This window comes from Bos javanicus, chromosome 19 (assembly GCF_032452875.1).
Source record: "Bos javanicus breed banteng chromosome 19, ARS-OSU_banteng_1.0, whole genome shotgun sequence".
Taxonomy (NCBI): Eukaryota; Metazoa; Chordata; class Mammalia; order Artiodactyla; family Bovidae; genus Bos; species Bos javanicus.
The window spans coordinates 43,170,050-43,186,996 of NC_083886.1; the positions used below are offsets into that span (position 1 = coordinate 43,170,050).

At 49.0% G+C, this 16,947-nt stretch overlaps 1 protein-coding gene across 1 annotated transcript; it reads right to left on the reverse strand.

The window, feature by feature from the left end:
- Positions 1–10,263: 10,263 nt before the first annotated feature.
- On the reverse strand, positions 10,264–16,656 carry KRT9 (keratin 9). Its single transcript, XM_061391778.1, is given in 9 exon segments — positions 10,264–10,565; positions 11,664–11,902; positions 12,289–12,512; positions 12,638–12,763; positions 13,457–13,618; positions 13,892–14,048; positions 14,169–14,251; positions 15,900–16,039; positions 16,042–16,656. Coding segments are annotated over 9 exon segments (1,584 nt in total). The 5' UTR covers positions 16,475–16,656; the 3' UTR covers positions 10,264–10,545.
- Positions 16,657–16,947: the final 291 nt, after the last annotated feature.

Consider the following 16,947-nt stretch of genomic DNA (forward strand, 5'->3'; position numbering starts at 1 on the left):
AGGACTTTATTTGGAACAAATATAGAGGGCAGCATCAAAGATGGCAGCAGTTCTTGGCCAGTAGGGCCTCAACCCCCACACAGGATTAGGAAAAGGTGAGTGCAGAGAGGGCATGGGCTTATCTGGGGCCCTCAGGATACAGTTCAGCCTCCTCCCCTTCACCAAACAAGCCTTCTTCCTCCCAGCCCCGTGTGTGTGCGCTAAGTCGCTTCAGTCCTGTCCAACTCTTTGCCACCCTGTGGACTGTAGCTGCCAGGTTCCTCTGTCCATGGGATTCTCCAGGCAAGAATACTGGACTGAGTTGTCACGCCCTCCTCCAGTGGATCTTCCCAACCCAGGGATCACACCCGCATCTCCTATGTATCCTGCATTGGCAGGTGGGTTCTTTACCACTAGCACCACCTGAGAAACCCATCCCTGTCCTCCACCAGCCCACCCTTCCCTCTCTCTAGCCCCAGAAAGCGGATTCCATTTCCTCCATCAAACCACATTCAGTGTCACCTCCAGGCTTTGACAGATACAGTTGCTCTTACCCAGAAGACCAGCCTCCCCTCAGTACATACACACGCACGCGCACACACACACACACACACCCCGCCCCCATCAGCTTTCACCTGGATAAATCCAACCAGTCCTGCAGGTCTTGGCCCAGAAGTTGCTCCATGGAATGTTCTGATTCCTGAGACTGGGTTAGGACTCCTACTGTGTGCCCCAAAGCCCCCAGGCTTCCCAGAGTGGGGTTCAGCACCCGGGGTTGTGCTGCTGTTACTTGTTGATCTCCCCTGCAAGACTCTGGGGCAGAGCCTGTGTCTGCCTCAGTCCCTGTTACAGCACCAGCAACTGACACATGCCTGGCACAGCCCTGGCTGAGTGCATGTTGTGAATGAAGGGGTCAATGACTTGGTAAAAGTAGACAGGGGCTCCGAGTGAGCAGGAGGCTTGGAGGAGCCAGCTTCCTCTACATCTCTACCTTACCTTTGAATCTCAGACTTGGCTTTCTTAGGGGGTTTGTGTTTTCTTGATTCACCTTCCTGAGGTTCCTCTCTCTCTTGACGAAAGTTCCTCTGGCAATAGTCTGTGTGTCTTTCATGCTAAAGGAACAGATGAGGGGGTCATGGTTTATTAGGTCTGGCCTGAGTTAAGGTGAGAAGGGCAGGTCCCTGGGACTGAGTGTGCGTGACAGCAAAGATGAATGGATCGAGAGACTCCTGAATGAGAGATTCCCCGAAGCTCAGGAAGATCAAAGCCACCTGAAGAGGTATGAGTATCAGAACCAGACAGCATTGGGACAGAGGGGTCCTTAGGAGCTATCTGGTCCAAAGCCTTCATCTTCCTTTAGTGCTGTTCACTCATTCATTCCTTCAGTAAGCTCAGACAAAGTGCCTTCTGGGTGAAATTGAGGCCAGACATCGCTTAACTTGCTTAACTAAATATTTCCACAATCATCTCAACATAGCTCTTTTCCACTCTTCAAAAGCCCATCTCTGACCTTAGAAAGTGCTAGAATAAACCATAATGGAAAAGAATATCATAAATAATATATGTATGTATAACTGAATCACTTTGCTGTACAGCAGAAATTAACCTTGTAAATCAACTGTACTTGAATAAAATAAAAATTTTAAGTGCTGGAAAGTGTTAGAGGCCACATAGGCTAGGAGGGCAGCATTTGGAGCCAGGCCAGCTTTGGTGTGTGTGACTCGGGCTACTTACTTCCCTCTCTGAACCTCAGTTTCGAGACTTCCCTGCTGGTCCAGTGGTTAAGATGTCATGCTCCCAACGCAGCGGGCCCTGGTTCAATCCCTGGTCTGGGAACTAAACTCCTGTGTGCCACACAATGCAGCCAAAATAAACAAATGAAATAGGTATTATGAACCTCAGTTTCCTCATCTGTACTTGGAAGCAACAATATCTACCTCTCACAGCTGTCATGAGAGATGATGAGATGAGATGGACACTTTCTGTCCCACTCCTGCCAAAGAAGCCTCCCTGTCTGCCATTGTCGGATCAGGGGGTCTGCCTGCTCTCCCAATGCCTGTCCCCACCCATCACAGACTACACTCACCACACTGTGCGGCAATGACCAATCTGCTTATCTGTCCCAGCACTAGATTGCGAGCCCCAGGGGAAACAGACCTCATCTGTTTTGTTCACAATTTTATTGACTTCCAATCCCCGACACAGAAAAGGCACCAATAAATATTTGTTGAATGAACAGGTGAATGAATGATCTGAAGAAGGGATTAAAACAGATGGAGGCTCCAGCTAGAGATTTTCAGAGGTGGAACCTCCCCATTCACATACCTTTCCTCATCGTCTTTTAACCTCACACTGTACTGTTTTTGCTGGGTTTTATTTATTGCTGATGGCTCATTCCCTTGAAATTTTTTTTGGCCATGCCATGCAGCTTGTGGGATCTTAGTTCTCCTACCAGGGATCAAATCCAGACCCTCAGCCGTGACAGTGCAGAGTCCTAGCCACTGGACCACCAGGGAATTTCCTGAACTCTGTTTTTGGTTTCAAGAGAATCCCCTCAGATAGCTGCAGTGGTTCTCGGTCTAGTAAGAGTTACAGAGAAGGGAACTGATTTTGCTCCTGTTGGGGCCTGAGATAGAGAGAGAGCCTCAGGGCCCGGAGGCCAAGAGGGCCAGCAGCAGCCCTGACACGTCGGAGAGACCCAAAAGGGAGGGGAACTCAGGAAGATGAAAGCAGTCAGTGTTTATGAGTGTTGGGTAATAGATGTTGGAGCCAAAAGGATTCTCAGAGACCATCCAGCTGTCATTCGCATTCCTCCACTATCAGCTCAGTTACCCACACCTCCCATTAGCCGGCACAAAGGCAGGGCCTTCCAGGGGTTGGGGGGAAAACTGAGATCCCAGGAAAGAATCCACATGTGTGAAGTGACCCGTCTTCTTCCCAGCTCTTTGTAGAGTCACTGATTCCTACGCAGGGCGGCTCGTTTTTATTGGCTGAACTGGATCTTTATTGCTGCATATGAGGTTTCCCTAGTCAAGGTGAGCGGGAGCTATTCTCCGTTGGATGCACAGGCTCTACACTCATGGGCTTCAGCATTGCAGCTCATGGTGCGGCATGTGGGATCTTCCCAGACCAGGGATCAAACTCATGTCCCCTGCATTGGCATACAGATTCTTATCCACTGTACCACCAAGGAAGCTGATACACAGGGCACTTCTGACAAGCCTCTGCGTAGGTAGTTGTCTCTGTATTCGGTGCAAGCTCAGTCCCTCAGTCGTGTCCGACTCTTTGCAACCCCATGGACAGGCTCCTCTGTTCATGGGAGTTTCCAGACAAGAATACCAGAGTGAGTTGCATTTCTTCCTCTAGGGGATCTTCCCAACCCAGGGGTCAAGCCTGTGTCTCCTGCTTTGGCAGGTGGATTCTTTATCACTGAGCCACCAGGAAAGCCCCTATATTCATTGAGGGCTCAGTAATTGTTTGAGGACAGAGAAGGTAGGAAAAAGAGCACTTGTTTTGAAGCCAAGCCAAACTGAATTCCAGTCTTTACTGGGTCACTGATAAGCTGTGTCCCCTCAGACATGTGACTTAACCTCTCTGAGCTAGAGTCTGTTCATCTATAAAACGGACATGATAATCTCCACTTTGTTGGATCACATCTCCTGTATTCAGATCCTGTCTCTGTCATTTAGAAGCTGTGTTATCTTTCAGGCACATCATTTAATCCCTCTCAGCAAGTCTGTTCATGTGTGGGATAAAATGTGAGCAGCAGTGTGAGGATTGAATATGGTAGTATATATAAGCGGTTTGCCATAGTGCCTAGCAATAGGAAGTTCTCAGTGAGTGCTTGCCCCTGCCCCTTCCTCTTGTGGACAATCGTTCTTACTCTTGGCCACTCGGCTCCTCTGAAAGGGCATTCTCCGTCTGGCGGCTGAGCTCCCCATTGTGTGTGTGTGCTAAGTCCCTTCAGTCGTGTCCGACTCTTCTCAACCTCAGGGACTGTAGCCCCTCAGGCTCCTCTGTTCATGGAGTTCTCCAGGCAAGAATACTGGAGTGGGTTACCATGCCCTCCTCCAAGGGATTTTCCCAACCCAGGGATTGAACTCAGGTCTCCCACATTGCAGCAGATTCTTTACCATCTGAGCCACAAGGGAAGCCCAAGAACACTGGAGTGGGTAGCCTATCCCTTCTCCAGGGGATCTTCCTGACCCAGGAATCAAGCCAGGGTCTCCTGCATTGCAGATGAATTCTTTACCAACTGAGCTATTAGGGAAGCCCATAGCCTCTGATAGAGGGCAGGGAATGAGGAAGTAGAGAACTCTGGGCCCTGGTTGGACTGGGCTCAGGAAAGGATTGAGGGGAGAGGGAGTGGGGAGGGAGAACTGGTTTCTTTGTCCTGCTGGGAAGATCACATAAGAGGTGCTGCTGTTCTCCTGAGAATCAGATCATTTGTGGGGAGGTCCAGGCGTTCTGAGAGGCACCCTGTGGGTCTCACTGGGTGAAACTTCTCTTCCAGCAACCCTAACTGGAAAGAAGGTGGCATCTGTTCTTTCTAAGAGGGATTTAATCTAGAATGTGTCTCCCGAATGCACACTTCAAGGCCAGATTTCCTTGGGGCTGGGGGGGAGGAAAGGGATTTTTATCAGTGTCTGCACCTTGCCACAGCAAAGAATCCACCCGTAATGCAGGAGACCCAGGTTGGATCCCTGGGTCAGGAAGATCCCCTGGAGAAGGGAGTGGCTACCCACTCCAGTATTCTTGCTGAATTCTGTGGACAGAGGAGCCTGGTGGGCTACAGTCCATGGGGTGTGGCAAAGAGTTGGACACGACTGAGCGACTAACACCGAGGATCGAACCTGCATCTCTTATGCTTCCTGCATTGACAGGTGGGTTCTTTACCACTAGCACCACCTGGGAATCCCCGCTCCTCATTGTAGAAGAAATTAGCCTACCACCCTCCCTCACTGATGGAGCACAGACATGACATGAGCAGAATCTCCCAACCAAACACATCACAAAAGCCTGCCACTGAGAGCTCATGTCCTAAGGCAGTGGTGCTCCATGGGATCTGTCTGGCAGGAGTGGCTACAGAAGCATCCAGCTTCCAGAAGCAGCAACACCAGGGATGTAGCGGTAGCATCGAGTGGAACGTACCGCCATGTCTGTGCCTGAAATTGGTGGCAGGAGTGGGATTCCTCCAGCTGTGCAGCCTTCAAAACTTGTTCTCTGGGAGTACTTCCTGAAGATGCTATGACTTACCTAACATCCCTTAACAAACTGGCTTCAACGGGAGCATTTCGATCTTTGCAGGTAAAAGCACTGACTGATACAGAATTTAGCAAAAAGGGGTGGTTGTGGGCCAAAGACACCTAAGTAATCTCTACTTGGCGGGCCTGTCTTAGCTGGCTTGGGCTGCCACAAAATACCACAGGATGGGTGGTGTACACAACAGAAATTTATTTTCTCACAGTTCTGGAGGATAGAAGAAGTGCAGATTTGGTGTTGCAAGGTGCAACACCAACGGTGTCACAGGTTTGGTTTCTCCTGAGTCCTCTCTCCTTGGCTTGAAGATAGCTGCCTTCCTGCTGTATCCACACACAGTCTTTCTCTGAGGAAGCACAACCCTGGTGTCTTTCTGTGTGTTCAAATTTCCTCTTATAAGGACACCAATCCTTATAAGACTGATTGGATTAGGGCCATCCTCATGGTCCCACCTTAACTTACTCGTGTCTTCAGAGGTCCTATCTCCAAACACACTCACGTTCTGAAGTACTAGGGGTTAAGGCTTCAACCTATGAACTTGTTGTTTTTTAGTTGCTCAATCGTGTCCAACTCTTTGTGACTCCATGAACTGTAGCCCACCAGGCTCCTCTGTCCATGAGATTTCCCAAGCAAGAATACTGGAGTGGGTTGCCAGTTCATACACTAGGGGATCTTCCTGACCCAGGGATCGAACCCGTGTCTCCCACACTGTAGGCGGATTCTTTACTGCTGAGCTACCTGGGAAGCCCATGTATGAACTTGGGGGAACATAATACAGCTGATAACATTGTCTAAGAGACCTTGTAAATCCAGCATGTCCAAAACAAACTCATCTTTCACCCCAGCGGCCTCCACTCACAGCCTTCCCATCTCAGTGGGTGACAATCCCCCTCCTCCAGTTCTTTGGACAACAGACTCAGAAACGCCCTTGATGCCTCTCTTTCTACAAGAATCCTGATGGTATTACTGTTAATGACCCCCAGAGCCAACTGCCTCTGACCATCTCCACTCCGAGTACCTTGGTCTCTCACTAGGATTACCTCCCTCCAAACCAGTCTCTCTGTTTCTACACCTGGTCCCTCAGCCTCTTACTAAACAATAACCAAAGGGATCCTTTTAAAATTTAACTTAGATGAGGCTGTCTCTCTGCTGAAAGTCCTATGTGCTAGACATCCATGTCAATGCTAGCTGCTGTAACAACCTTAAAAATCTCTGTAGCTTGGGACTTCCCTGGTGGTCCAGTGGTTAAGACTGCAAGTTTCCAGTGCAGGTGGCACAGGTTCAATCCCTGATTGGGGAACAAAGATCCCATCAATAAAAATTTTTAATAAAAAATTAAATTAAAAACATCTCCCTGGCTTAACATAATGAAAATTTGTAATATGCTCATATAAGGACTGGTGTGATGGTTCCTGGTTGGGGATGGGAAGGATCCCCCTCCAGGCAGTGAACTCGGGCATGCAGGCTCCCTCCATCCTCTGTCACCTACCACCTGGGAGTCTTTCACTCTCAACTGTGCCTTCGGTGGCTCCCTATGTCACTGGGCATAAAAGCCAGGTTCCTTAGAGGGCCCCACAGAGCTCTAAGTGATGCAGCCACTTCTTACTTACCTCTCTATCCTCATCTTCTACCATTTATTTCCTCACTCACTCTGCTCTAACTGCATTGGCCTCCTTCCTCATCTTTGAACATATGAAACACATTCCCAACCTTAGGGCCTTTACACGCCCAAGCCCTGTGCCTAGATTGATCTTCCACCATGTACCCACCTGACTGCCTCCCTCACTCTGCCAAGGCATCGCTTACATTCCACCTGCTCAACGGGCCTGACTTCGGCCACCCTATTTAAGGTGGCAACCCTCCTCACTCTACCACAACCCTCCAATCCCCAAACCATTCCTGACTTCTCTTTGCATTTATCATCTTAACATACATTATGACAACTTATTTATGACAGTATTTTCCCTCCCTCATCTCTATTGTAAGCTCCAGGTTGGAAGGAATATTTGTCTCTTTTTTTCATTGAACAATGTCTCACATATGAGGAATTTAATATCTATTTGCCCAATAAATGTGGTTGCATGAATGATATGAGAATCAGAATGGTTATATGGCTTAGGCAGGCCTGAAAGCAGTGAAAATCCAACTATTGTTAAAACATGGGACTCTAGAAGCCCATGTGTGCAATGATAAAACAGGGGTTGTCTAGTTTCTTCTAACTGTACTGGAGAACTTATAGAAAAGTAATATACTCAGATTCCTAAGATCCGAACTCTGTGGATCATCAGAAACTGGAGATTTCTGTGAATATACTGAAAAGATCTCTTATTTCTTGTACTTACAAGGCTGAAGTAGCTAATAGTTCACCTTAAGGTTGGTTTCTCCAAGTTGCCAAACCACAGCATCAACTGAAATCACAGTCTTGTCAAGACTCTTGTGTAAACTTTAGACCATTGATCAGTAAAGAAGGGCACCCGCAGACTTGGAAATCTGGAGATTCAAAATCATTAAAAGCCTGGAGGCACAGACTCTGGACTGAGCCTCTAGGAATGGCTCCCGAATCAATACCACATAATAAGCCCCCAAAGGAACTCTTGGTCTGCTACAATAAGTGCCCTAGAACCATATCGTAACAGGTAGATCTATGCCAACAAAAAAATACTTCCTCCAGATCTCTCTCCACTCAACTCATGTCCTACAGAACAGCATCTGATCATAAAAACTCAAATTACACCTCAATTCATACCTGTAAGGGATTCTGGGAAAGGTAGGTTAAAGATTGTTGCGGTGCTTGGGCTTCTCACTGTGGTATCTTCTCTTGTTTCAGAGCACAGGCTCTAGGTGTGTGGGCTTCAATAGTTCCAGCACGTGGGCTACAGAGCGCAGGCTCAGTAGTTGTGGTGCATGGACTTAGTTGCTCGGCAGCATGTAGAATCTTCCCAGACCAGGAATCAAATCTGTCCCCTGAATCAGCAGGCAGATTCTCATCTACTGTGCCACCAGTGGATAAGAATTCCAAACTCTCTGCTTTTTTAAGAGCTTATGTGATTACATCTGGGGCTTCCCCGGTTTCTAAGCAGGTAAAGAATCTACCTGCAATGCAGGAGATGTGGATTTGATCCCTGGGTTGGGAAGATCCCCTGGAGGAGAGCATGACAACCCACTCCAGTATTCTTACCTGGAGAATCCCATGGACAGAGGAGTTTGGTGGGCTACAGCCCACAGGGTCGCTAAGAGTCGGACAGAACTGAATCAACTTAGCTCACATGCATGCACGTGACTATGTCCAGCTCAGTGTCTAATCTCTCTATCTTAAGGCCCAAACAGTAGAGACTTCTCCAAAATCCCTTCCCAGCAGCCCTTAGGTTTGAATTGTTGGTTGAATAACTGGGATCATCTTTAAATTCGGCCAACTGTAAGGGCTATGCTTCGTCCTCTTGAATCTAGGCAAGACTGGGAGCACAGCAGAAGTGACACTGCATGCCTTTCTGTGCTGTGCTCCATCACTCAGTCATGTCTGACTCTTTGCCACCCTGTGGACTATAGCCCGCCAGGCTCCTCTGTCCATGGAATGTTCCAGGCAAGATACTGGAGAGGGTAGCCATTTCCTATTCCAGAGGATCTTCCCAAGCCAGTTTCGAACCCTCATCTCTTGCATCTCCTGCATGGATTCTTTACAAATAGCACCGCCTGGGAAGCCCAGTCTAGGCAATGAAGCAAAACAGCTTCTTCCTGGTTCTTTCTTGTTTAGGACATATATCTTGGGAGCCCCGAGCCAGTGCATAAGAAGTCTGTCTCCTCTGAGGCTGCTCTGCTCCAGGGATCACACTAGGAGTCTCCATACAGAGATGTCAAGGAGCCTCTGCAGGGCCAGCCCCCAGGTTTGAGTCTTTTCAGCTCAGGGGCCAAACATGAGTGAGCAAGACTTCAGATGCTTCTAGCCCAAACCTGTGAGCCAGGATAATACCCAGCAAAGCAGAAGTATGCTGTTCCCACCAAGTCCCAAATCAACATTGTTCTTTTAAGGCTCTAAGCTTCAGGGAGGTTTGATACACAGCTATAGCATCCGAAACACAGGCTGAGGGGTCTGTCTGTCCCTAGTCAGAACCCTTGGAGAACATTGCCAGCTGCTGTCTTATGGAATAGTCCTCACCTTGCCTTAGAGCACTTGATCTGTGCCTTTATGTTTCACCATCTGTGAAATCTTCTGAAGCAAAACCCACCTCATTTTTGTCTTGTTTCCCTCTGTAACTAACTTATGATCTGCTGAGAGACTGTGGCAGATGGTTTGCAAAAACTTGCCCCAGGGACTTCCTTGGTAGTCCAGTGGGTAAGATTCTGTGTTCCCAAAGCAGTTTCGATCCCTGGTCAGAGAGCTAGACCCCACATGCTGCAACTAAAGATCCTGCATGCCACAATGAAGATTGAAAATCCTGCATGCCACCATTAAGACCCGGTGTGGCCAAAAAAATTAATTAATAAACATTTTTAAAAACTTGCCCACTATTGCCCTCCCTCTACCCGTACTCTTGCCATGTGATTTTCCAGCTTCTCTCATCAAGAGGAGTCTATTTCCCCTGCTTTTGAATCTGTGACTTGCTTTGGCCAACAGCCTAAGTGACCACTCAGAGCCTAAGCCTCAAGAGGCCTTGCACGTGTATCTCTGTGCATTCCCTTGGAACACTTGCTTGAGCCAACTGGCTGGAAGAAGAGAGTCATGTGACCCTTTCACTCCCAACCAGCATGCAGCCAAGCCCCAGAGGCAGAGCTGCCTAGCTGACTTGGGGCTGACCCCAGATGCTTAAAGGAAAACAGAATTCCCCAGTCCAAACTGTCAACTGTGAAAGCACGGGCTGAGTAAATGATCGTGATTTTAAGCCACCAAATTACGGATTGCTTTGTTGCAAGTAGAAGGTAGCTGATAGAAAAGCTAACCAATACTCTACAGGTGGATTCCTTTGATTCTCCCTTCACCTCCTTTCTGCCCCTTATCAATCCCAAGGAACAAATGAGTCAAAGTCCAGGTTTTATTTGCAACAGGAAAGCTTTATTGGGAAATTGAGATAAGGCAGGGAATGGGGTCATCCCCAAACCAGACAGAGGGAGAGAGGTCTCCCCAACCTTCCCAGAGGAGGGAGCCAATGGACAGCCAGAGGCACACATGCCCAGTGAGCCCCATCCCAAATGGGTCTTGGGGCTTGTTTCCAGCTGTTCCCAGTGTTACAATGCAATGAGCAGGCTTTATCCAGAGTCTGCCCATCTGGGGGATGTCCAGCTGGAGTGGGGCCAGGAAAGTTTGCAGGGGCTCTAGTATCGTGTCTGGTGGCCTGTGGAGAGACAGAAGAGTGGTGAGAGTGAGAAGAGAGGACTTAAAACAAGAGACAGAGAGACTGGGACTTGGAGGAAAACAGGCAAATGGGGAGCAAAGAGACTGGAGCTCAAAGAGCTGGAGAATCCTGACATGGAGGGATCCTCCAGTCCTAGTGGCCCCCATCCGGTTCCCAAAGCTCTGCTGTAACAGCTGGCGGGTGCTCTCCCATTTCTGAGGATGGTGGCTCAGGAGGCAGCCCCGTCCTCCGTCCAGCAGTTTTTGTTAGTAGATCTCTTGTATGTTGAGGGGAAGATGGCCCCAGCCTCTGCCCATAGATGCACATCCATGGCCCTGCAGTGCCACCCAACACACAAAACCACCCTCCAGAGAAGGGCGGCTCCCAGGCACCTCTGAGCTGAGCATTGCCAGTCATGTTACCCAGCCTTTTGCTACAATTTCATACTAGATTTTTGTTTTACAAGATTCAACATGTACAAGGGGAATCTCTCTGACCTAGAGACCACTTCATCTGTTTGACTCTTTCTTGCACTTAGACTATTATCTTTGATACATGCTCCTTTGGACAGTGTCATCATATAACTGGCTTGTACAACCCAGCCACTGACTACAACACTTGAGACTCTTTTCTGCCTGAACTGTTGCTGACCCAGGTGTCCCCATCCTCATGATGATGAAATGTACTGGCTGTGGAGCCCTACAGAGCTGATCTCTCATTTATGAGTTGTTTGACCTTGAGCAAGAGATAAGGAACCTCATTTTCCTTATCTCTAAAATGGGGATAATAACAATACCCTCCACATAGGGTGTGGAGAGAAATAGACAAAATAATACTCCACCTCCAACTCATCTCCTAGGCTATTGAGACTCAAGTCTCATGTAGATGTGATCCCAGCCTCACTTAAGACTCTGTCCAAAATAATGATCAGATCAGAAACAAGGGCAAGTCTATGGCACTCACTGGAGATCTCCCTAAAGTCTCACTCTGTCTAGAATATGTATTCCCTAGAGAGGCTCAAAGATATTTAAAAAGGGTGGTACCTTGACAGCTGACACCTATGCCTCCCCCACCCCACAGCCTTAGAGCTGTCCCTACCTTGTGTGTCACAGCCACTGGATTTTGAGGAGTAGGACTGGGACTGGGATGTCCTTCCACTTCCTTCTTCACAGCTGCCACCACTTCCTCCTCCAGAGCTACTTCCTCCACCAGAGCTGCCCCCACTTCCTCCTCCACAACTGCCTCCACTTCCTCCCCTGGATCCTCTTCCATAACTGCTTCCACCTCCACTTCTTTTGCTGTTTCCAAAGCCTGTCTGTCCACCTCCATGAGATTCACTGAGAAGCAAAGAAAGCACAGAGATAAAACAGGTGACCCCATATATATATATACATACACAAGGATGAACCTGGAGAGAAGACCTAAATTGAGGCTTCCTAAGTCTTCCTCCAGCAAGGCAGAGGACAGAGGCTGGGCTGGCACCACAGCTGGGAAGGGAGGGACTTCCTCTCCCTGGAGCAGGGAGTGGTCCCTTCTCTCATTGTTACCATCCTCCTTTCTCAAAGCCCAAAGGCCCTGAGGTTCCCCCCTTGGGATGAAGAAATCCTCAGCCCATCAGACCCTTGTATACGGGAACTTTCCCAACTGCTGTATCCAGAAGAACAGAAGTAGCATCAGGGGTTTAGAACTTCCTAGGAGTGCCACAGAAGCACAGGATACATACAAATCCTCCTGGCCACCCTCAAGGAGGCTGCAGTAGGTCTTGATTTCCTGCTCCAGCCGCATCTTGGTGCTGAGTAAAAGGCTGTATTCCTGATTCTGGCACTCAATCTCTGCCCGAATGTCAGTGAGCTGGCCCTCCAGGATACTGATCTGACCCTGGATCTGCTGTAATTGGCCAGAGTAGCGGTTCTCCGTGTCTTCCAAGGACTTTTCCAGGGCCGATTTCTAGGGGCAGAGAAGCCACTGAGAAGGATGCTACCTCATAGCTGGACTCCCCTTCCTGTCCCTGGGGATCATATGCAGCTTCCTGTGCCCCACCCAGGCAGAGGATCCAGAGCCTGGCTACCAACCATGCTGAACTGAGACTGCAGCTCAATCTCCAACTCTTGGACGGTGTGCCGAAGCTTGATCACCTCTTTGTTGCTGGACTCCACCTCCTGGCTACAGGTCATCACTTCTTGCTCAGTCTGTCTCATCTGAAACACAAAAGCTCATTCAGCAGCTCACTGAATGGGGAAGGTTCTTCCCCACTGGTCAGCACCTTCACCTCCAGGACCAAGACTGAGCCAAAGCCAAAAACAAGTCATCTTGAGTTCTGGGTCCCTCCAGCCAGCCACGTTGTCAGTTTCTCTCAATTCTCTGTTTCTCAGTTTCTCTGTCAGTATGTCTCAGCAGGCTTTAAGACTCTTCACACTTTGCCCTTAAATCAATTTTTAACTTCATTTCAAAATGCCACCCAAACACATGCATACACATATACACACTACAAATCATGTCCTCATGTGTCACCCTCTACACTAGGTACTGGAGACCCAGGAGGAAGGGAGTCATCGGGAGCTCAGTGTAGTGCTAGGGGCACACTGGGTACCTCCACTAGAGCCTGAAACACACAGCCTTATGTAAGCTCTTCATGCTCTCCCTTTGTGCACACATGTAATAAACTCTGAACTTCTCCAGGGCAGTGATCCTCTGTGGCTCATCTCTGTGACATCAGCACTTCACATGAAACCTGGCACTGGGAAATTACTTGATGATTACACTTGTGGGCAGTAAATGCATGGGAAGGAGGATGACTGAGAAGCGCAAGTAGACTCAGAGATGGAGGGGTGGGTGGAAAGGACATGTAGACGGAGGGAGAGAAGGTTGAATCAGTGTCCCGCTCTGCTCACCTGAGTCTCGTATTGCTGCTCAATGTCGCTTCGGTTCTTAGCACTGAGCTTCTCATAGTCCTCGCGCATTTCATTGAGGATCTTAGTGAGATCCACGCCAGGGGTAGCATTCATCTCCACACTGACATCCCCGGTGCTCTGCCCACACAACTGGCTCATCTCCTACCGGGAAGAAGGGGATACGAGGTCAGGGCGGGATGGGATCCTCTCCATCACCTTTTAGCCCTCTCCTGCTCCTCCTGGGGTGCAAACAATGGGATGGGACACAGTTGAGAAGTCAAAGCCTAACCACCACCATAGGTTGGGCATGCATGTCCTCCTCGAGAGTAACGGAGCGGGTGTCTTCCATGCAATGGCCCAAAGCTCCTATCCATCCCCGATTATCCCTGAACTTCCTCCCTCTCCCCAACAAGCCACAAGTAGCCAAGACCCTACTTCCTCATGATTCTTCTTGAGGGCCACCAGCTCCTCCTGCAGAGATTCACACTGCATCTCCAGGTCAGACTTCTGCATGGTTAGATCATCCAGCACCTTTCGCAGACCATTGATGTCAGCCTCCACTGCTTGTCGCAGGCTCTGCTCCATCTCAAACCTGCAGACCAGTCAGGGGCAGGGCATGAGCCAGAGGTCACCAGCCCCCACAGGGACCTCCAGAGCACTAGGGGCTGGAGGAAGGATGGACGACAGGAGAAGCAGGAAAAGTAGGACTCACTTCACCCTGAAGTCATCCATGGTCATGCGACTGTTGTCAATGTCCACTAAAATCTTGTTGTTTTCCACCGTGATCTGCACAATCTAAAAAAAAGGAGATGGCACAGAACCTAGGCACCCCTGCTATGACCCTCTTCTGGGAGGCAAAAGCCTAGGCAAAGCCACAGGAGACGAGGAGCTCATCCAGGAAGATGCTCAAGAGGCAGGAGGGGCTTCCAAAGCTGGTATGTGGCGCAGACCCCTCACAGACTTCAGCAAGGATGTTCAGTGTAGCCTTCATTCATTCATTTAACAAATATTTTAATATCTACTACAAAGGACACTGTGTAAGTTAGAGATCAATGAGATACAGCTCCTCAAGGAGCTTGGTTGACTGCCAAGACCAAAATATCCTAGAAGAGTTCAAGGAAAAGACAGCTGATTTATGGTTACAGGAGATTAAGAAAGGCTTCAGGGAGGAGGTGGCAATTGAAGTGACCTCTGAAGGATGACTGAGGAAGAGGTTTGGGATAGAATAAACAAGATATCCAGAGGCTGTTCATCAGAAGGTGTGAAGGCAAGGGAAACAGGTGGGAACAGCAAATTAGCTAGATTATGAGCTCCTCAAGGGCAGAGACCACGCCTGAGACATTACTATGCTTGCCCAGAGCAACACTGAGAGTACTCAACCTCTAAGTTGAGTGGATAGACAGACATGTGGCTAGCTGGATGGATGAATGGGTGGATAGATGGATCAATGGATAGATAGATGATGTCTGCCCCCAGGTTCTAGAACCTCTCCATGCTTTGACCAGCTAGAATGCATATCTGGGTCCAAGCAAACTGGAAAAATCAAGACAGGTCCCTAGAAGAGCCCAGAAAAAGTAAGAAGGGGGAGAAAAGATGTCTAGTTTTCTTTACTAGAAAGCTCTGAACTCTCAGAGGCTGAGAGAAGAGACAGGCACAGATGGCCCTCTCTCATGCGCCATATGCCCGCCTGTGTTGGATAGCGGCACTCATCTCTTTTGTTTTCCCCAATATTACAGAAATTTTAAACCAACAGGTGCCTGAGAGCTAGTCTTCCCACTGTCTTTATTAAATGGATAGGAGAATAGGCCTAGAGAGGGCATCAGGCTTCCCAAGGTCACACAGTGAATTGGCGGCAGATCCAGGAACAAGTTGCCCCGTTGCTATGCTCCCTCCATGCTACCTCTGCTTGCCCCACATGAGCCAGGCCAAGAACTGTTTCTGATAAAAGTTCAAGTTTCCATGGAGTCTAAAATACAATACTATGAAACAGAAACAGGATCACAGACATAGAAAACAGACCCAGTGGTTGCCAAGGGGGGAGGGGGATGAGGGAGGGATGGAGTGGGAGGCTGGGGTTAGCAGATGTAAGCTTTTATATATAGAAAGGATAAACAAAAAGGTCTTACTGGGTAGCACAAACTATATTCAATAGCCTATGATAAACCATGAAGGAAAAGAATATTTTAAAAAGGAATGTACATATGTATATATAACTGAATCCCTTTGCCATAGAGCAGTAATTAACACAACATTGTAAATCAGCTATATCTCAATTAAAAAATTCTTTTTGAAGTTAAAATTTGCAAAAGATGGATTCTCTGGCTATCATCTAAGTTAGAGTCCAGCATCTTGCCTTCGCAAGGGAAATAAAACATGTGAGTGAGTGAGTGTACATATACGTGTGAGACACAGACAGACAGAGTTTTGAGTTTCCCTGGCCTACCTGGTTCTTCAGATCTTCGATGGTGTCATAATAGCAAGAGTAATCCTTCTTGACATTCTTGGGCCCCTGCCTGTCATACCAGTCCCGGATCTTAGTCTCCAGGTCAGTATTTTCCTTCTCTAGTTTCTGCACCTTATCAAGTAGGAGGCCAGCCGGCTGTTAAGATCCTGCATGGTGGTCTTCTCATCAGCAGACAGGATGCCAGCGTCTCCGCCTCCAACAGCACCCCCAAAGCCTCCAACAGCACTGCCAATGCCACCCCCAAAGCCCCAAAGCCCCCCAGAGCCTCCAACAGCACCACCGATGCAACCCCCAAGGCCTCCAGTAAAACTCCCAACACTAAAACCACCCCCAGACCCTCTGCCATAACTGGAGCTGAAGCTACCACTGCCTCCCCTCCCACAGGCCCCGGAGCTCCCCACGACATAGCTGCTGGTAGAGCTGAATCGGCTCCCTCCTCCTCCAGCTCCCAAAGAGCTGAAGCGGCTTGAGCTCTTGAAGCTGCCCCCACAACCCCCGCCACCTCCGCCACTCCTGTGGCTCCTGCTGGACGAAGAGAACGGTCTGCAACTCATGGCGCTGCCCAAGGATGAAAGCAGTCGTAGCAGTGCTGTGGGCTCTGGAGCCAGGATGCAGAGCTGTCACAGAGGCTGCCTACTTATACCTCCAGTGGATGGTGGCACGCCTGGGTGTGCCCGCTGTCCGCCCCAGTCGCCCCCAGACAGACTCCAAAGGAGGTCCGGGATTCGGGAGGTGGCCGGGCTGCCCCAAGCCACCACAGGCTCAGCGTCCTTTGGTGACTGCCTAAAGGCAGCCCAGCCTCTCTCCATTGTGTGGGGTAATTTGATGACGTTAGGATGTCCAGGGCACCATAAATCAGTTCTGCTGCCAAGGGGGTGACCTAGATCCAAGAGTTTGATCTCCCCTGCCTAACAGCAGTTCTGACTTAGTCCCTCTGTGATAGAAATCCCCAGAACAGTCACCTCCGCTATTGATGATCATCACAGTCTGCACCTCTCCCTGCTTCCACTTGGTGCCCACTGTGGGT